Raw genomic sequence first — 19,986 nt, forward strand, 5'->3', positions numbered from 1 at the left:
AGCATGGGAGTAAACTAGCAGTTACTGAAACTGGACAATACAGAAGCAATGCAGTGGGGGCTGGGAGTTAAACTCAAGTAGTGGATTCTAACCTTTTTCTTCTGGAGTGCCCCTTTGAAGGCTTAGCAAATGAACACACCTCTTCCCTTTCTTCTATTTCTATTTTCCTTTATTTAAAACAAACTCACCTTTTTATTTATTTTCCTTTTTTGTCTATCCCCCGCCCAAATCCCTGTTTCCCACTGACCAGACAGTTATATATGCTGAGTGAGTAAGGTCACCTACAGTTGGCTCTTTTAAGTGTGAGCTCTTTAGGGCAGAGACTGCCTTTTTGTTCTGTGTTTGTTGCAGCACCTAGCACAACGGGTTCTTGGTCCGTGACTAGGGCTCCATAGTCTAGGACCCACTGAAGATACTACGCACTTCCTAAGTCCTATTACAACAGTTTTAATGTATGCATTTTGACTTGCATTGCACTTATTAACAGACCCTACTTCAGTTAAGCTTCACTGGTCCCTGAAAATGGTCCAAGAGTTGTGATCGAGTTTTCTTACATAAAAGCCCAGTAGAGCTGGTCAAAATGTTTTATTTAAAGTGCTTTTTCATCAAAATAGAAATTTCAGCAATATTCATTTTTTTATTATTTTTTTCGGGCTCTCTTTTTAAAAATGAAAACAACTTTTTTCCAGAGAATAAAACTTGTAGATTTTAGATTTGCAGGTTTTTGACAAAAACCTGAAAACTTAAGAAGAAAAATGTTGATGAAAATTAAACCATTTTATTTTTCACAGGAAAGAAAAAAACTAGCTCTAAAACCTAGACTTGCACCTCATCACTGAATCCACACAGAAAGCTTCAGATTTCACAGGACTTTTTCTCTTCCTTCAGTCAGGTTTTTGGTTGAACTTCATTTTATTTTCTGTTCTTTTGAGATTTTGTTTTCGTCAATTGGATGTCTTGGGCCATGTGAATTTTAATGAAGGACCATTCTGAGCTCAATATGTTTTTAGTATTTATTGTACAACACCTATATGCTTTATTGTAAGAGTTTTATTTAGCCAATAAGGGTGAAAGCCTGACTTCAATGAGGAGAAAGGCAAAACACCCATTGACTTCAATGGAACCAGGATTTCACCCTAAATGAATAAAAATAAATAGAAAACTAGTTCAACAACAAGATCATCCATTTTCTAGGTAGACTTTGTTTGGATGAGGGCATCTTTTCCCCAGGGACTAGGTCCTCTTCCTACCTAGAAATAACATTTTCATTGTTTGACACATATTAGCGCCACATTTTCTTGCACTTCCAGTAATGTATTCTGTACAGTTGAGAGCAATTAAAGTATTCTTAATATACAGAATGAAATATTGTATTATATTTTAGCTCTATTATTCAAGTAAATTGTTACTATCATCTGAAATTTGCCTCTTAGATACATTGCCATGTGCCAACTTTATACAAGGAAATTGTTCCTCACTTTATCTGAATGTATCCTATGCATTATATTCGTTTCTATTTATTAGAACTGCTTTAAAAAGGCATAAATATTCCTATAGTAATAATGAGACTGAATGACTAAATAGAAATGAGCACTAGAATACTTCATTTTCTCTACATTTCCACATAGCATATTGACATAGACTCATTCACAATGTTTGATATAGCCTTCCTTCAATAACAAGAGATAAAACAAAATACAACAGGAAATCAGGTCTAACATGAACATCTCTGTATGCTTCCCAGGTAGTTGAAACAAATCCTACTCTTATTTTGTAATAACCACCTGCAATATTACCTTGAATCTGACTCCCTCTTCCAGCATGACATATCCTTGCGAAGGGGTCAGATCCATTGCTGGAGCTGAAGAATTTCTCTCTCTCACAAGATACTGAATAGTCACAGTGCCAAATATGCCCTGGGGAGGTTCTCTAATAATGTTCAGTACAGCAACACTTTCCATGAAGTGGAGTGCTGATTGCTCCCTTAGGAAAAAGTGATCGCTATTATTGAATGACAAAACTCCATGACCATCATCACTGGCAAGGATGGTGACTGTGGCTTTTGAGAGAGAAATAATGGAAATGTATTATTTTTAATTACCACAATACAACTAGGGTAATATTAATAAGTGTTTATATGGCCTTTTTATACACTTATTCAAAAAAGTATCATGCTCTCCATATATCAGTTATCTTATTTAATATAATATGTAGATATTTAATTTTATCAGTGCATATATATGCAGGAGGAGAATCTGACCCCTTTTCCTATAAAAAAGGCCATAGTCTCATTGAGGTTTCAATTCAGTAAATAATTAATCGCATGCCTAACGATAAACATATAGGTAGACCCCTGCCCACCTTTAAGCGCATAAGCAGTCCCACTGAGGACAATGAGGACTGCGCACTTGCTTAACTCATGCCCATGCTTGAATACATTGCTGCATATCAGGGCTTTACATGAGAGCATGATATTTTGTGTACCATCAAAACTTGCAGAGAATATATAGCAAAGTACCGCTTCCATTCATACCACATATCCTAAAGAGAATTAGAGATATTGAATTTTGTATTAATAATCAGACAGTTCCTGTGACTATAATTGATCTAGACAAAAGGACTTATGCACATTCTGCAAACTTTAATTTATTGAGCTTCCATAGGAAAAATTTCTAGTAATGAAAAGCAAGATTCTGCTACCTTTAGTCATAATTAGTTTTACTTATGGGACTACACCCAGAATAAGATTTTGATTGCCAAGGGGGAAGAATCAAGACTCTACCTATTAGATTAAAAAATATATTATTTTTCTATTATCCTATATATCACATCTTACAGCACTCAGAAGAGGCATATTGGTTACTCATGAAGCAGGTTTAAATGTAGCTCTAGATATTGCAAAATACAACCCACCATGCTGTATAAACAATATGGTTCCTCACAAAACTCAACTTCTATATACATTTTGCTTTATGGTTCATTTGCTTTAAATAGAATCTCAGCAGTTAGATAAATTTCATTACAAGTTTCGGAATCTTTATAAAAAATATATAGTCATCCACAATAGATAAATGATGGTTTCAAGAACACAGTGATTCCTCAGGCATAAAGAAAGTAATATAGTTGCAAAACGAACAAAAACAAAGACCTGGGATATTGAGCTAAGTCTAGTTTACCTGTTGTGTTCTCTCCTAGCTCCAGCCCCAAGGAGGGATGTGTTAAAATTAATTGGAATTTCTCATCACCTTCAGGAATATTATCATCAAAAATCATGACATCAATGTATTTATACCTTTCTCCATCAGCAAAAGAAAGAGTCTGGTAATGAAACATACAAGAGATTATATCTTAACAAGTATGTAAAGTATTGCAAATCTGTCCTACAGAGTTCTTAAAAAGGGGGAAGGGGGAAATGCAAACAAAGTACCAAATTCTGAGTGTCTCTTGTAATTTGGCTAAAACGGGAATTGAGGACATTCAGCAGAACCAGGGCCAATAAGTACTTTTCACTGAAACAACTTTTTAAAGGGGCCTGCTGTAAAGGATATTTTAAGAAAAATGGCTTCCAAACATGGACAGAATTTTCCAAACAAAAGTTACATACAAAATCTAAGTATAAAGTTTTAGAACTTGGATTATTCAGATGATTTATTAAAAAGATATAATCCTGTTTTCCTGTAATTTCTCATTATATTTGGTCTAGAAAATATGCAATTTAAGATGAATATCTAATACAGCACCTTGCATAATTAGGCCAATTGAGAATAATAACTGCATTACTTGAGAAGTGAATATTACTGAACTTTGTGTTTGCTGCTTACCCTGGAGGTCACATTAAAATCCAGCCCCAATTGAGCTTCCAGATTCTGGGCATAGAAAAACAAAGAGACATTGCCATAGGATCCTCTATTCCGGTATGCTACTAATGTCAGACTCCCATGGATTTCATCTATTTCAAAACTAAAATAAAAAGCAAAAAGAATCCCCTCTTATAGTGGTACTATGCATAGCAGTGATCAGAATAGAGTAACAAATTTAATAGGGAGTCCACAATTCTTAGTCATTCAAAACAGTGATCACTACCAACCCATTATAAGTCTGTAGTTTTCAGTATGCATTACAGCAGAGTTGAGATTTGTAATCTCTGGGGAGCAACTCCTTTATATTAAAAAGGGTAGTGGCTAAGCTAGCCACATACCTCGGGTTCTTGGTAAATTGCTAATGCAATCCTCTACTAAGCAATGTTTGCCTGTCTCTGAATTATGTACACATACATATCCACTGTCATCAATATATTAAAAACAAATGGTGTGTGATCATATTTCTAAAGAATATCAGAATGATTACAAACGGGGGGCTCAACTAAGGTGGCACAGGCATTTTCTAAGTTTTGAGTCCTTGACTTTGCAACTTTAAGAATATTTTTTAAATACAGTAGTTTGCATATACAATATAAAGTTAGATCATTGTTACAATCAGATTTTGAAATGACTCAGTATATTTCATATGCGAAAGACCTCTTTACTCTTTAAATAGTATGTCTAATATAGCTTTTTATATTGTCTTTTACTTCAAAGGTGAAATTCAGCCCATTGTAGCGGGTCTTCCACACAATGCCCCGTACAAGGGGCAGGGAGAGTGTCTACACAAAAAGTTCTGTCCTGCCATGGAGGAAGTCTCAATGCTGGATCTGAATGAGTCATCAGTAAAAAGATTATTGGTGGTATGAGGCGAAATGGCTATGAGTCCTTGTTTTATTCACAAAGCATGAAACTGAATGCAATTGAAGTAGAACAAGTGAAACTTTATTAAACCCTGTGGACTTCTCTGTCCATGAGGCTGACTTGCTTCTAGCCTAACTCCGTGTTTTCTGTTCCACTGGTTCTCGTTAATAATATTCCCTATAGAGAAATGGGACCTTTGACTCCAGTTCCACTGATCATGACTCAGTCCTTGCTTATGGGTATACAGTGAAAGGAACACCTGCATAGGAGTGTGGGGGTCCAGTAGATGTTATCAGTGGAACAGTGACTACAGAAGAGCTGTGCTGCAAGCCAACAGCCTGAATACGACTTGGAGAGGAATATTATATTCCTCAAACTAAAGCTGTTACAGAAGTGGGGTGAGAACTGCACCAAAATATATAAACAGACAGACACAAAGGCACACACAGATCTCCACAATGGGCTGAATTTCATCTTTACAGCAGAAGACTATATATTATATACATACAAACATACCCACACATCCCCCACCAAGGCTAAATCTGAGGTGTGTTCAGTGAAATTAAGTGTGATGGGGACAGGGAAAGTGGTTTGAACTACATTTATGCCCCTGTCTCCATTCTTGGGGCCATCTGGTCACCCAACTGATCCACAGTGTAAAGCACAGCAGCTAAGACCAAAATCAGGAGTAGCAAAGGAACTATCTGATGATTCTCCAATGAAAGAGAAGTCCTCCACTTGCCAGTTCAGATGACTTTAATGCTGCTTTGCCACACCAAAGTTTTGATCTTCCTTCCACTGATGTCAGTAGGAATTATGCCACTGATTTCCAATGGAGAATAACAGGCACTCAGCAACTCATCACAGACTAGGTTCTTCATGGAAGATGAGACTCACCTGGATTTCTGCCATTCAATTACTCCTCTCACTCCATCATTGGCATCAATAATAATCTGAGCAGCCATGCCTTCTTCATCTAAAGACAAAATACAAAAGGACTAAAATAAAATATCAAAAGAAAGAAGAAAACATATTTGTACTCTGTTTTTAGGGCATGGTTAAAAATCTATTACACAAGCTCCTGCAAACTTTATGCACAGAATACGCAGCACTTTGTGTCTCCAAAGTGGGAAAGAGAGTGTAGAGGTTAACTAGGAATGCGCAGAGAAAACCTGTCCCCACTGAATGAAATGAAGAAGTATCTTCTGCACAAAGAATGACATACAGCTAGACCTCTGTCTTACCACAGGTATATACAGTATTACAAACCAACAAAAAAAAAAAAACATTACAAGAATATTAAGGTTGCAAAGCCAAACACTAAAAAGTTACAAAATAATAGCATTAATGTTGCTTGTACAACATAATTTGGCCTCTTGGTGCACATGCATTATGATCACATGCATTATGCTAGTTTTTCCATAGGAACCCTCCCTCATTCAGTGCACAGTATGAATGGTAATCCCTGAAATAGTAGTTATTGACTATTTTCTTTTACCTTCATCATTCAAAGTGTGACCCTATTCCTTATTTACTGCATACTATTCAAAACTGTTTTGAGTACAGAATTACTAATTTCCTTATGGGCATTTGTATGGTGCTTATCACTCTTACACTTAGTGCTCGACAGACATTAATACATTTATCTTTATGATGCCCCTGTGACATGAGGAAGTTTATTATAGCATTTTACATATAGGGAACTGAGGCATAGAGATATTAAGATCAAATGTGTCCATTAATTTTGGATGCCTAATTATGAGATACCTATGGCCTGATTTTTCAGCGAATTTAGCACTTTATTTAGCACAGCTATGCACAGATAAATTAGGAAATTCCTGAATTAAGGTTAAATACTTGATTTTGGAACCTTAATTTTTAAAATATTTTGTTTACGTAATTTCTTAAATGTTATACTACTGAAAAAAAGTGGCAAACCTAGGACAAATTGGACAGTCTTGCAGATGCACACATTATAAAGGGATAAATTTTAACTCATGATTTTCCTTAATAACCCTGCATTCTAGTCTCTAAATATTATAATAGAATCTTGCTAATCTACATTTCCTTAATCCACATACTTCATAATTTGTATAGTACCTGAATTTATTTACATCATAATCAAGTCTGAGGAATATGAGATTTTATAATATTGACTTTTCTATTAAATCTTTGCTGGGAAATGAGGAATATCTGATAATTTTGTGCAAATTATAATGCATGTGTATTAAGGAAATATAAATTAGTAAGATTCTACTATAATATTTAGAATCTAGAATGCAAGATTATTACAGAAAATCATGGGTTAAAATGTATCCCTTTATAATGTGTGCATCTGCAAAACTGTCCAATATTTGTCCTAAGTTTGCCACTATATCAGGGCTAAATTATTGTAAGTCAAGGAGGAGCTCAAATACCTCTAATAATGAAGATTAAGAGTAAATAAATAGCTTGTCACAGAATTTAGTTCTGGAAGATAATTTGTCTCACCCATGTGTTACTCTTTGAATGTGCAGTAAATATTTATGGTTTAGAATCAGTGAACTAATCACAGCTCAACCTGCATAAATCAGCACTGAATATTGTGTTTACCTTTCAGTCTGTAATGAATCAACTCAGTCATTTCTACAGGCATGCAAAGAAAAGGGAAAAGAGGTCAAAGAGAAACTATTAGAAGCACACAATAAAACGCACTTCTTTAACATTAAGGGTTTAATCCAGTTCTCTTTGAAATCAATGGGAATTTTGTCATTGGATCAGGACTCTAACAAAGCAAGATGATAAATGAAGATCATTAAAAGATTCAGAAATCCATTGAATTTGATACCCAGAACCAAATGTAGTAAAACAGTAATTAAAAAGAGACTTTATGAAGGCTGTCATCAGTTACACAAAGTATTATTTTAGCACATTGTTTTTGTTTCAACTACACACTATGGAAACAGTAATCAGGGTAAAAACAGTCACAAATCACTGAAAATATTGCTTGCAAAACATTATGACACTATTGTGCCCCAGCCATGTGAAAATACACAACTCTGGAGGAGGCAGAAGGAGCCTACCCTTTAATGCTCCTGGCATAGGGACCAGACACAGTGATAATCCTTGTGCTCAGGAAATGCAAGGACTGTGCAAGGCTAATGCTAATATAGATATTATTCTCTCAAAGATCCCCTGGCCTTACCGCCCCCTCCTATCTGCAAAGGCCAGCAGAGCACACTGCATCTTGTATATGAATGGCCATGACCCCTCTGCAACTCCTGGAGGCACAAAGACTGTCTGATGCAGAATGCTTACTCCCACAGCTTTGCCTAAAACGCACATCAAAGCCCTAACATGTTCACTGGTGAGTTTCTGTTAATAGGCACTGCTACTTTTTGAGAAACAATCCCCTTTCACTGGCTTCTGTTTGAATGCTCCCATCTGTTGACCTGTGCAGCACATCACAGGCACTGTGCTGCATTAGACACCCAAAGATGTTTTAATTAGTCAAGTAATCATTGTTCATTGGTGAAATGCACAGCAGTAAGTTTTCTCACCATCCACAAACTATTTTCATAGTAGAAGACAAGAACCTAATTTCAACTTGCAAGTTAACTTTTCCTCATGTGACACATTTTACTAAGTGACAAAGGTTTTTTAAAAATTGAGATTAACAAATAATATACATCCCATAAAATCACCCTATCACTTGTCTGAATCCTAAGAAACGTAAGCCTTACAATGTTTACATAAGATTCCTTTTCAATTATTCTTGCGCTGACCACGCCTTAAGTCATTATACTACCGTAATAATGATAAATCCAGTGCATTATTACATATATACAATTCATATAAATTGTGAAGTAAATATGGTATAGATACAGATGTTATACCAAGTCTGGGAGGGAATGACATCAAAGGATTCATGATGAGTTCAACTGACGTTAAATTCACCAGGAAGAATTCTTGCACTTCTGGTATATCATCCTGCAAAACAAAAACACAATAAATGCTCCTTTTATTATCCTTTAAGAGTTGAGTCAACTAAAAAGCAACACTTAACAAATGCCCCAACAATTTTAAATAGTGTTTGACTTTATTCATTTATTCCTACTCTCTTAAAATACAATTATTGGGTCTGAAATTGATCCCAATGTAATACATTTGAAATAAAGTGTTATATTTCATTAATAAGGTACTGCAGTCACAAAAAATATTATTCCTGAACACTGTGAACTTAAAAAGCACTAAAAGTAACCCACTGTAAAAGAAAAAGTGTGTAGCAATCTTTCCATATAAGTACGTAGGCAATGAAGTACACTCTTCTGAATTCTAGGCAGTGAGGAAAGCTTAATGACACCGTTTGTCACATGTATGTCTAGTTGTAGCTCCCTGTGATTAACAATACCTTCCGGTTTCCATGTTTAACATTAGGACAAAAAGATCCTTCTATTATTTCTTCTCAGCCACAATGAAACACAGTATTCAGCATGAAATGGTAGACAGGTTGTGGGAATTAGGCCCCAGATTGTGCACACATTGAAATCAAAATCAATTGTGTACTGATTAAAAAGATTAAGATTTACCTCTAGAATAGTAACATTTATAACAGCTGATGTCTCTCCTTCCCCTAAAAGCAGCCATCCAGACACAGGTATATAATCAGCTCCTGGTACAGCCAAGGTCCCTTCTGTCTGATTCCTTAAACTGAGCAATCCTGGCACTGTTGCATATGTAACATTGATAACACCTAGTAAATTTGGAACAAAACAAAAAAGTTCTTATAATTTAATTTTGATTTAACTACAATCCAAATAGACAAAACAGACAAAGTGTAGAAGGGAGTATTATCCTCATTTTACAGATCACTTTAATCACTTTTTTGCTGTCTATTTTTATTCATTTCTTATTTCTTTCCCTGGTTGTTCCCCCTCCCTTCCTCTCAGCCAATACAAGGCAACAAACAGAGTTTCGTTCATCCTGAAATACAGTGTTACAAATTGCCTTTCTGACACTTGGCTTCTGCAGATAGATGCAGTATCATTACTTATAATTAATACTAAGTGACTGACTACTAGTCCATTCGAGCCAGAAGCTACCAATTTCCACAGATTTGAAGACAATGGACTGAGTGGCTGTGTTATGACCATATACCACCTGACTACAACCTAATTTATAACACACCACTGTGAAAAATATCTGAGCAATCAAAAATTCACCTAAATGGACCACTGCTAAAAGAGAAATGGAACATTGCTACACTCATCAAGGAACAATCATTTGAAAACTAGTCATAATCCCTAACAATGTTTTACATGTTTGAAGAGAAAACAAAAAATGATGGAAATCTATATGAACGTAAAAGAAAATCTGATTCTGGCTCATTCCTTCACTTCTGGTGCTAGGAGGAGTTGGCAACTGCTCAGAAAGAGAGAAATTTTGTCCTGGTATATAGATAATACTTATTTTTCACATCACTTGCTCTCTACACTGTGTCCTAGTGTAATGGTTAGGAAGGTGGTGAACTGTAATTACTACTTCTGAAGAGCTAAATATCCCACTCATTTTTTTTTACCCTGCCTCTCACTCCACCATTCCAAACCCAGCCCCCTTGTTCAACCCATCCAACTGTTATGTCTTCTTTAGAAAATTAGTTCTCTGGGGCAATAACTGTAATTTATTAAATATAAGATTGAAAGGATTAGATTTTCATCAGTAAATTCCAGTAAACATTGATTTCACCATACACACACGAACTGATGAAAAATATTTCCACCCATACTAATCAAAATTTACAGATAGGCAAAGTAAGAAAAATGCTGCCTAGAAACTTATCAGAGACTTATTTAAGAATATTTATGTTGTGTATTTTGACATGTGGTATTAACTATTTGTGTTTCAGCAGTTATAAAACTAATTTTTTTAATCTCAACATCTCATGTCATTAAATAATTGCCTGACCTCCCCATTGCCCGACCCCTGTAAAATGTCCTGCAATTGTGAAATTTTAAATTGATAAAAAATAAAAAAACACATGAAAATAAATATTGATATTATCCATTGAAATTATTTAAAAAATTGAATTCTGCGAAGCCAAATTGTGTATTTATATAGTGATAGTGTATAGTGACCTGTTTGGCATAAAGGTGTTACCACAATATAGTTGTTTATTATTATTAACAACAACAATAAATACAGCCAAGGGGACACAAGTGTCTCATTTAAACCCCCAAACAGAACATTAGGAAATTTCTCTTGAAGGGCCAAACCACCACCATACTGGGGAATAAGATTTTTCAAAAAGGGTCAGGAGAAGGGAATGAAATTAAAACCGGCAGAATTTCATGAAGACCTAGGTTTAAAGGCCCATTCTCCCAATGATGTCCACCAGGGCGCCAATAATGTGTGATTTTTGCAGAGACTGATGGACCACAAGGAAGCCCAGTTATGCAGTGAGAAGTTCTCCCCTGCAGGCTGTTAGAGGTGAAGGGATTTGGTTACTGTCCTCTCTAAACTTTTGGCTAGAACTACATTTTTCAAGTAAGAGAGCATACAGAGATGAACATCTGATTCATCTGACTCCCATTGACGTTTTCTTGCCAAACAATGTGTTGCAGAAGAACCACAAAACCTTTATAGCTAGAGAAATTACACAAACCTAAAGACCCGAATTCTCTGTTGATAAAAAGTTGAATCGTTTTGTTAGCTTCTTGGATTAAAACCATCCTGGATGAAGAAGCAAAGTTCAAAACTCCATGTGGTTCATCACTGGCCTCTATTGTCAAAACAGCTTCATATCCTTGGCTATCCAAGACAGCGGCACCCATTGAAGAAACTCCTGTAAAACAATTCTGAGTAATTACACAGAATGTTAAGTAGCTGAAGTGTTGGGGTTTTTTTTAATATTGGCAATGGCAGTTTCCTCCTACATGCCACGCAGTCAATCATATTCCCAATACAATAAATCAGGGAGAACGTGATAGCATTTGGTGTGTTTCTATGTCCCATGTGGATCCATACATGTTCTACAGCAAATATAGCACAATACAACACAATAAAGCTTTATCTAATGGAAGGATAATGCCAAATGAGAAAAACAGAATATCATCCTATGTACATTCAGATGATGGGCAATTACAGGGTAAAGTTTGGTTTTGCCAGCCTGGCAGGGGCACCTTGTAACAATAACACCTTTGCAAACCTAGCCCTTCTTTAGTAATGGATGTTTATTTAATACTGACGTACGCGCAGAGAAAATGCAGATCTAAACACTCTTCCTATAGCATAATCTGAATGGCAGGAATAGAATCTACTGCCCTCCTTGTATGCAAAAATCAACAGTCAATGGGAAAGTCTGCTTGTGGAAGAACTGCATGGACAGATGCAAATAGTGTCTTATTTCATAGCAAATATATCCAAAGGGATCCAATTCTGCCCCTATTCTGCAGCTCCCACAGAATTTGTTGGGCCCACTGTAAAATCAATCAAAAGCAATCAAAACATACCAGTCAGAACACTCTAGAGCATTGGTTCTCAACCTGCAGGCCACTTGCAGCCCAATCAGCATACAGCTGTGGCCCATGTGACAGTCTCAGGGCCATACAGGTAGTATATATATTGTGTGGATGCGGCCCACATAACGTACAGAGCTGCATATGCAGCCCAGAATGATAAATAGGCTGAGAACCAATATGCACATAAAGGACATCCAAACTTCAGTACATGGAAACAAAGTTTCACAACTTAAAATATAAATTACAGTGTTTAAATATGCACAAAAAAATTAAAACAGAAATGCAAATGACAGCCTTTTCCCCTGAGATTGTCTTTGAGTTTCATCACGTTACACCTTTGATTACCTTGAGTTTGGATGTCATATAGGACTATTTGGTACTCTTCCTTTTCTTCAGGAATATGGTCATCCAGCAGATTAACAAAGAATGTTAGATTCAATGACTCCTGTTTATTTTAAGTGGCAAAATAGATTAGTTACCGCAGTACAAAACACAAGGCATGATCTGTCACAATTTGGATGATTCCTTTCAAGAAGTCTTACATTTAAAAACAACAGAAATTAAAAGCTACCTCCAATTTGGATCTCAAAGATAGAGAGACCAAAAACAATAAATTAGGTCAGGAAACAATACTGACTATTTGGAAAGGTGTTCACCCCTTTCCACTTCAGCTCTTTAATTTCAATATTTGCTCTAGCTTTTGTTGCTGAACAGTTACTTTGTTGGAGTTACCTCAGGAAAGAAGAGTACTCCCGAACAGTTTTCAAAGGTTTGATATAGGTGATGTCCAACAATTTTCCAATTAACAGTAACATTTCCCAGTCCAGGGGCAGTTCTTAGGATGTGGAACTGCAACTGTTCTCCTAGGAATAAAAAACATAATACAGCGTTTGCTATAGGGAAATTGCCTTTGCTGTGCATCAGTAATATAAGAATCAGAAGCATGCATTCCATAATCAAAGTATCTTTTCCAAAACCAAGAAATTCAAGTATCCACTGACAGTAAGCTCACTGTACAGTATGTAATACACGTTTGCTTTTAGCATAAAAGAAGAAGGGAAAATCCAAATTCCAAGCCTTTCAGATCTGTTTTTAATTCAATTTTGGAAAATGTAATGAAAAGCGCTATCAAATACATGCTGGGACTTATAAACCAACTAAAGACAAAAATGAATACCTGCCAGAACATGCACAAACACCAATGACAATCCATAGACTACACAAGATAGAAAATGCTGTATGTACTAGCTATGACACAAGTAAATTCCTATAGCAGTTCACGGGCAAGAAATACACGTTGCTAATATTGCACTGTAATTTAATTTTACACAATGCATGCACAAAAATGCTTGCAATTACCTGTAAATTCCATTTATGTGAGTTTTAACTTACATAATAGCATTAGTTACAGTTTTTTAAAAATACCAAAGAAAATTTTCACAAAAAGTTAATAGCTACCTATGATTTCTCAAGACATACAATATCAATTGACCAAAGTGTTTTCACAATAATAATATTTTTAACATTTCTAGCTTTCAGTCTAAGGGACAATTTAATAAAAAAAACTAATTAATAGTATAGCAATCATTGCAAAATATCTGAAAAACAAAAATAGATAATAATAAGCTCATAAATGTAAAGAGATGGCTTGAGGCTTTACATTTGTATCAACGTGAAAATATATATTAGCATGTATAGTTGGGGTGTGAACATATATATGTAATACATACACATTATATGACAGATGTTTATTTATAAAACATAAGCATACTGTATATGTATTTCAACAGAATTTTTCAGGTGCACAATGTTTAACTTTGCCAGTACATACAGTATTGCATTGGCTTCTGAAAGACAGGAAAATGTGTAGAAACCTACAGTATCAAGATATCTGGATATGTCAGTAATACAACACATTTATTTAGTTATCGGAAGGTTATATGCTGTATCATTCTTATTCACTGAAATGCAAGAAAATACATGTAGCTAGGTTATTTTTTTCCTCCAACCATATTCTAGGGGTACATAAATACAGCCTTCACAAGCTCCATTCAATATACCCTAGTTCCAGAAAATAACCTTCTGACCAATTTATATTAGAGATAGTCAGATAAATGATTTAGAATTCTTCTCATTGTTGCTGAATCAAATCCATGGAGCTACATGGTTCAGGTTGCCCGTGAACAAACCCAACTGGAGGGCAAAAGAGGGGAGAAGGTAAAGCTGGTTGAGAAAGCACCCGGTGCCTTTACATCTCTCTGCAACTACCACTCACAGAGAAGGGGAGATTCCCCTCCTCTCCGTTTTTACAATATAATTACTTTTTTCTGGATAATAGTCCAGTGCAAAACCAGTCTACGTGGCTTGCTAGGAGTAGTGTCCCTCAGTGTTGCTAAAATGGGCACATGATTTGACTTGTTGGATCTGTCTCTGATATCACACCAGTGTGACTCCACTGATTTTTAATGGAACTATTCCTGGATTATACTGTGTGAGATCTGAATCAGACCCATTGAGCCAGATCAAAAGCTGCACCTGAATTCAGCCTGGTGCAGCTAAGAAAGGGAAGGAAAGTATGTGACTCAGGTAACTTTATACCACACTGGCTCTTCCATGATAATAGGGTCAGGTGGGGCTAATCCTAGCCCCCAGTATAATTTAGAGCAGCCTCATGACAGAATAGTTGTAAGAAATATTATGCTGCTAAAATTGACAGGAAGGACATTATAAATATATTCTAGATATTTTCTGTTCTGCTGAAGAATCTCGTTATGTCATGTTTGTCCATAACTGTAATGAGATGGAAATTAATTATTAACTTTAGGAGACCACAATAGAAATAATGTTTAAAGAAGCAAGAGAAATCATTTTAAAGATAGTACATCAACGATACAAACATAAAATAAAGCCCGTTTCCAGTAAAGTAGAATAGCATGTGTATTTAGCCATCAGCATTTCAAATGTTCAAAGTTAACTCCTGGAATTGTACTGATGTCCATGCCTTACGGTGGTCCATTGCTGTTTCTGTCAGAAAAGGAAGTTCAGATCTATTGAACGTGAAATCATGATGATTATGTTTCTGTAGAGCAGGAAACCTGAGTATACACAACAGGTCTATAGTTTCAAATGAAGAATATCATATTATTTAACACTTCACTGAAACCCATTCTATCCTAGTTGAGAATTTTGCACATCTGTTTCAAAACAAATCAATATTTAGTATATCACACTAGTTACTTTAGTACCACAACTGCAAAATGCACAAATAAGACACAGCATATTTCAATACAAAAATCATACAATACAATGATTTATCTTTGTTCACTACAACAAAGTGAATTATGATGGAGGAATCAGTTACAGTATGTGATCATCATGAGCAGGCTACATCAAAAACAAAAAATTCAAATCTAAGTGAACATGATTACTGATTCTGGGTAATGCATTACTGACCAGCATTACTACAGTCTTTGGTTGCCATATCCAGAAAGAATGTAGATAAAGGTGAGCACTATGAATACAATTTCTGCCTTCAGTAGATTGGAACAAATATAAAAGGATCTCTGGAAACTGGAAATGTTTCATTAGGCCAATTTCACTTGCTTGGCTTTTAATTTTTAAGTGTGTAACCCAAGTCTGAAGATGTATTCATTGTGATTTGATATGTAGTTTAGGGACAGTGAATACCCACCTAAAAATGTGTGTGATGTAGAATATCTTTATCTTGAAAATATCATTTTTTAAACTAATGGATAGTGAAACTATTTAGTAATACAGTAAATATTAAAGGACATGGCATTTGGAGTTGTTTTGTCTGGTGCTGAAAAAAATGACTGATACATGAAATAACAGGTATTAAAAGGCAAAAATCAAGCCTACACATGCTTCTATGAAGACCTATAGTTCACTCTTTTTAACCAAGAGATTCTGTGTCATCATTTTTTCTTGCTGTAAGTCAATGCATTCTTGTTCTTTAGTATCATAGAGTTGGAAGGGATCTCAGGAGGTCATATAGTCCAACCCCCTGCTCAAAGCAGGACTAACCTCAGCTAAATAATCCCAGTGAGGGTTTTGTCAAGCCGCAGCTTAAAAACCTCTAAAAATGGAGATTCCACCACCTCTCTAGGTAACCCATTCCAGTGTTTCACCACCCTCCTAGTGAAAAACTTTTTCTTAATGTCCAACCTAGACCTCCCCCACTGCAATTTGAGACCTTTGCTCCTTGTTCTGTCATCTGCCGCCACTGAGAACAGCCTAGCTCCATCCTCCCTGGAACCTCTTTCAGGTAGTTAAAGGCTGCTATCAAATCTCCCCTCATTCTTCTCTTCTGCAGACTAAACAAGCCTAATTCCCTCAGCCTCTCCTCATAAGTCTTGTACTCCAGCCCCCTAATCATTATTGTTGCCCTCCGCAGGACTCTCTCCAACTTGCCCACATCCTTTTTGTAGTGGGGGGCCCAAAACTGGACACAATACTCCAAAAGCAGCCTCACCAATGCCGAATAGAGGGGAATCCTCACTTCCCTCGATCTGCTGGCAATGCTCTTACTAATGTCATTAGCCTACAATATGCTATTAGCCTTCTTGGCAACCAGGGCACACTGCTGATTCATATCCAGCTTCTTATCCACTGTAACCCCCAGCTCCTTTTCTGCAGAACTGCTGCCTAGCTCATCAATCCCCAGTCTGTAGCTGTGCATGGGATTCTTCCGTCCTAAGTGCAGGACTCTGCACTTGTCCTTGTTGAACCTCATCAGATTTCTTTTGGCCCAATCCTCCAGTTTATTTAGGTCCTTCTGAATCCTATCCCTCCCCGTAGCTTAGTCTCATCTACCACTCCCCCTAGTTTAGTGTCATCTGCAAACTTGCTGAGGGTGCAATCTACTCCATCCTCTAGGTTATTAATGAAGCTAGAGAATTCAGCATTCAGGGGAGTTTCCAAATGTAATGACAATGTATTTCAGTTCCAAAGTACCAGTTTTGCTACTGTGTTGTAAATTAACCAGTGGAAAAGATTCAGGAAGGTCATCATAATCTCCGGTACCAAGAGAGTTTCTGTTAATTCCTTGTGCTCATTGATGGCTCTTATTAGCTTGTCAGATTACAGCTGGTTCAACATGCTGATCAGAACCATTAATGCAGAGGAAAAAAGATGAAAACTGAGGCACACACCAGCACAGAATCAACATAAACCACCTACATAAAATGTTCAGAGTTATGATGTCCTTTCATGTATAACAATTAACATATTTGGTTTAGGAAGATTAACAGAAAACTATTTTTTCAACAAAAAAAGTACAACATACACATTCTCTGACAAATGAATGTCTGTTTTGTTTAGTTTGTCCTGACAGACTTTTCATCAAATTTTAGAGAAATATGATGCTGTAGCTCTTCAAGATTCAAGCAAAAGACAAACCAAGGCAATCATTGTCATCTGAAAATACAGCAAACCTTTAGACCAAAAATGCAATGTGTCCCTTTAAGGCACTACTAGAAAAACACTTTGTCCAGTTCAATCTCATAGTTCTTCTTGAATGTCCACATGACACTATTTTAAGCCTGACAGAGAGACAAGACAGGACTGATACACCGCAAATCGGTGGCTACAATCAAAACACAAGGGGTAAATCATCCACCAGCAGGGCCATGAGGGAGTCGGAAAAAGAGGAAAGACGTGTTAACCCCTAACAAAGTCCCAATATCTTTTCATTAGTGTCTTTCAAAATATTTAAAGCAGGTGAGAATCATTAACAGATTCTATTCTATTTTATATGAAGTTACACATAAGAACACTGCTAGATATGCAGAGGCACAAATATAATATGAAGTCAAAAGGAGTTGCATCCAGATGCAGAATTTGGCACTAAAGGAATATAATGGGAAACATTAAAAAGGGGCTACAAGATGCTAAAACTAGAGTGGCAAGGTGTGATCTTCAGAAAACAAATGGGAAGCACTGCTGAAGTTATATAACATGTTTTGAACTCAATCTCTCTCTATCCACTCAATGGGTTTTCTGAGTCTTCTCTTTGAAAGACATCTAAATTACCATGGAACACATGCAGGGTAGCTAGATATTCCTCTGCTTGCAGATAGTCAGTAAACCAATGAGTACTTTTACCACCACAATTAAATGGACACAGAATGTTAAGTCCTGATCAAGAGAAAGTATGAATAAGTAAGTTGATGGCAAATGGAACAAGTGGGGTCAATATAAAGAGGAACCCACCTTCATGACCAATAACTGATCTTGAAGCCATCTGAAAGCTAATAACTCCTGCCACATTGTCATTAGCCAGAATAACCACAGTGATAGTGTCAGAGCTGGGGAGAATACGACTCCCTCCTTCAGTGTGGGTCAGGCTGATTATAATATTTTCATTATCCTCTGGCTCTGGATCATCTAAAATGGTCATTGTCACAATTTTTTTAGTTTCACCTGTAAGGAAAAATAAAAATATATATATATAGTATCAAAGCCATAACAAATGAATACACTTTCAAAAGGGGCTTAATCATCCTCTTTAGTAGGAAACACTTTAGATCATCGGAACAACTATTGAATGTACCATGTATATTATAACAAATAGCCTTCAAACAGGTAATAATTAACTTTTGAGTGCTCAGAACACGTTACTCACTCAATAATTGCTGCAGCTTTCTAACTTTATTTGGAAAAGGGGAGAGCTGTTCTTGTAAAAGAAAACAACAGTGTATCTTGTTCTCGCTAATGAACTGGATTTGAACAGTCTCACCAAGTTTGAGAGTTTGCATAACAATCCTCCATGGTATATATATTGGTGTACAAACACCTGTATGAACTGAATTTGAATAGAATAAACAAGTCAGGGTTTGCATTCAACAATCCACTCATCCCACAACCCTTTCACATGGACTTGGACTACCTTCCATGCTGCCCAATCAGACCAATATGACTAGCAAAAAGTACCAGTCAACTGGTTCCCAAAGGACCACTGAAATCTCCAATACAATCCTATTGTTCAATGTAAATGAAATAATTAAATATGTTTTAGGGTTATGAACATACATGGTTACAAAACAAACATATTTCTTATTATGCTGTCTTTTAAATTCCTTTTTAATCTGTTTTGTATTAAGCTTTTTATAAAGTACCAACAAAATTATGTGTGTGTGTCAGAATTACTGGTGCTGGTCATTACTTGGAGTTTGATGACTCATCAGCATAAAAGGCACAGTAAAAATGTGTACATTACACCCCCAACAGCTGCTTGTAAATGACCTCTCTCAATCACTCTCAAAATGATATGTCTGTGCCATGCTGCATTGTATTTACGCAATGTCTGCCAGTGACTCATTTGTCCCACTTGTAAATTCTTAGATATGCTTAGTTTGTTGTGAAATTAATAAAACAGTTTTAAACAAAATAAAGATGCTTTCATTTCAAGAACACAGGTAATTGGGGTAGTAGGGGCAGCCATCTTAAAGGTTTGGCTTTTTCAAGATATTATACTGTAGGATGATAAAACCACTTTGTGCCTCATATTGATCTCACTGTACACTGGTACAACTATTGACTTCAGTGGAGTTATTCAGTGTAAATGAGATGAGAACCAGGCCTTTACAGTGTGCAATGCAGCATTTCCTAAAGGACCCAGTCATATTTACAAATTTTACTATTACATTTAGAGATATTTTATTACAGTAGACTGGATCTTGAGCTGCTAAATAGTACAATATGCTTGCGAATGTACACCTATTGCACTGGACAGCATAGTGCATTCC

General features: G+C 36.2%; 1 protein-coding gene across 1 annotated transcript in view; it reads right to left on the reverse strand.

The window, feature by feature from the left end:
• ADGRV1 (adhesion G protein-coupled receptor V1) overlaps window positions 1–19,986 on the reverse strand; it is a 336,348-nt gene that overhangs the window by 243,534 nt on the left and 72,828 nt on the right. Inside the window, exons 34-44 of the mRNA XM_067568750.1 lie at window positions 18,452–18,661; window positions 12,953–13,083; window positions 12,566–12,665; window positions 11,365–11,544; window positions 9,293–9,456; window positions 8,600–8,693; window positions 7,317–7,349; window positions 5,622–5,700; window positions 3,822–3,960; window positions 3,177–3,318; window positions 1,797–2,059 (exon numbers count right to left, since the gene is read on the reverse strand). Coding sequence (XP_067424851.1) covers window positions 1,797–2,059; window positions 3,177–3,318; window positions 3,822–3,960; window positions 5,622–5,700; window positions 7,317–7,349; window positions 8,600–8,693; window positions 9,293–9,456; window positions 11,365–11,544; window positions 12,566–12,665; window positions 12,953–13,083; window positions 18,452–18,661 — 1,535 coding nt within the window. The remainder of the gene's footprint in view (window positions 1–1,796; window positions 2,060–3,176; window positions 3,319–3,821; window positions 3,961–5,621; window positions 5,701–7,316; window positions 7,350–8,599; window positions 8,694–9,292; window positions 9,457–11,364; window positions 11,545–12,565; window positions 12,666–12,952; window positions 13,084–18,451; window positions 18,662–19,986) is intronic.

The sequence above is a fragment of the Emydura macquarii genome, unplaced genomic scaffold (genome assembly GCF_026122565.2).
Source record: "Emydura macquarii macquarii isolate MOO-44397 ecotype Brisbane River unplaced genomic scaffold, CSIRO-AGI_Emac_v2 contig_2897, whole genome shotgun sequence".
Classification (NCBI taxonomy): Eukaryota; Metazoa; Chordata; order Testudines; family Chelidae; genus Emydura; species Emydura macquarii.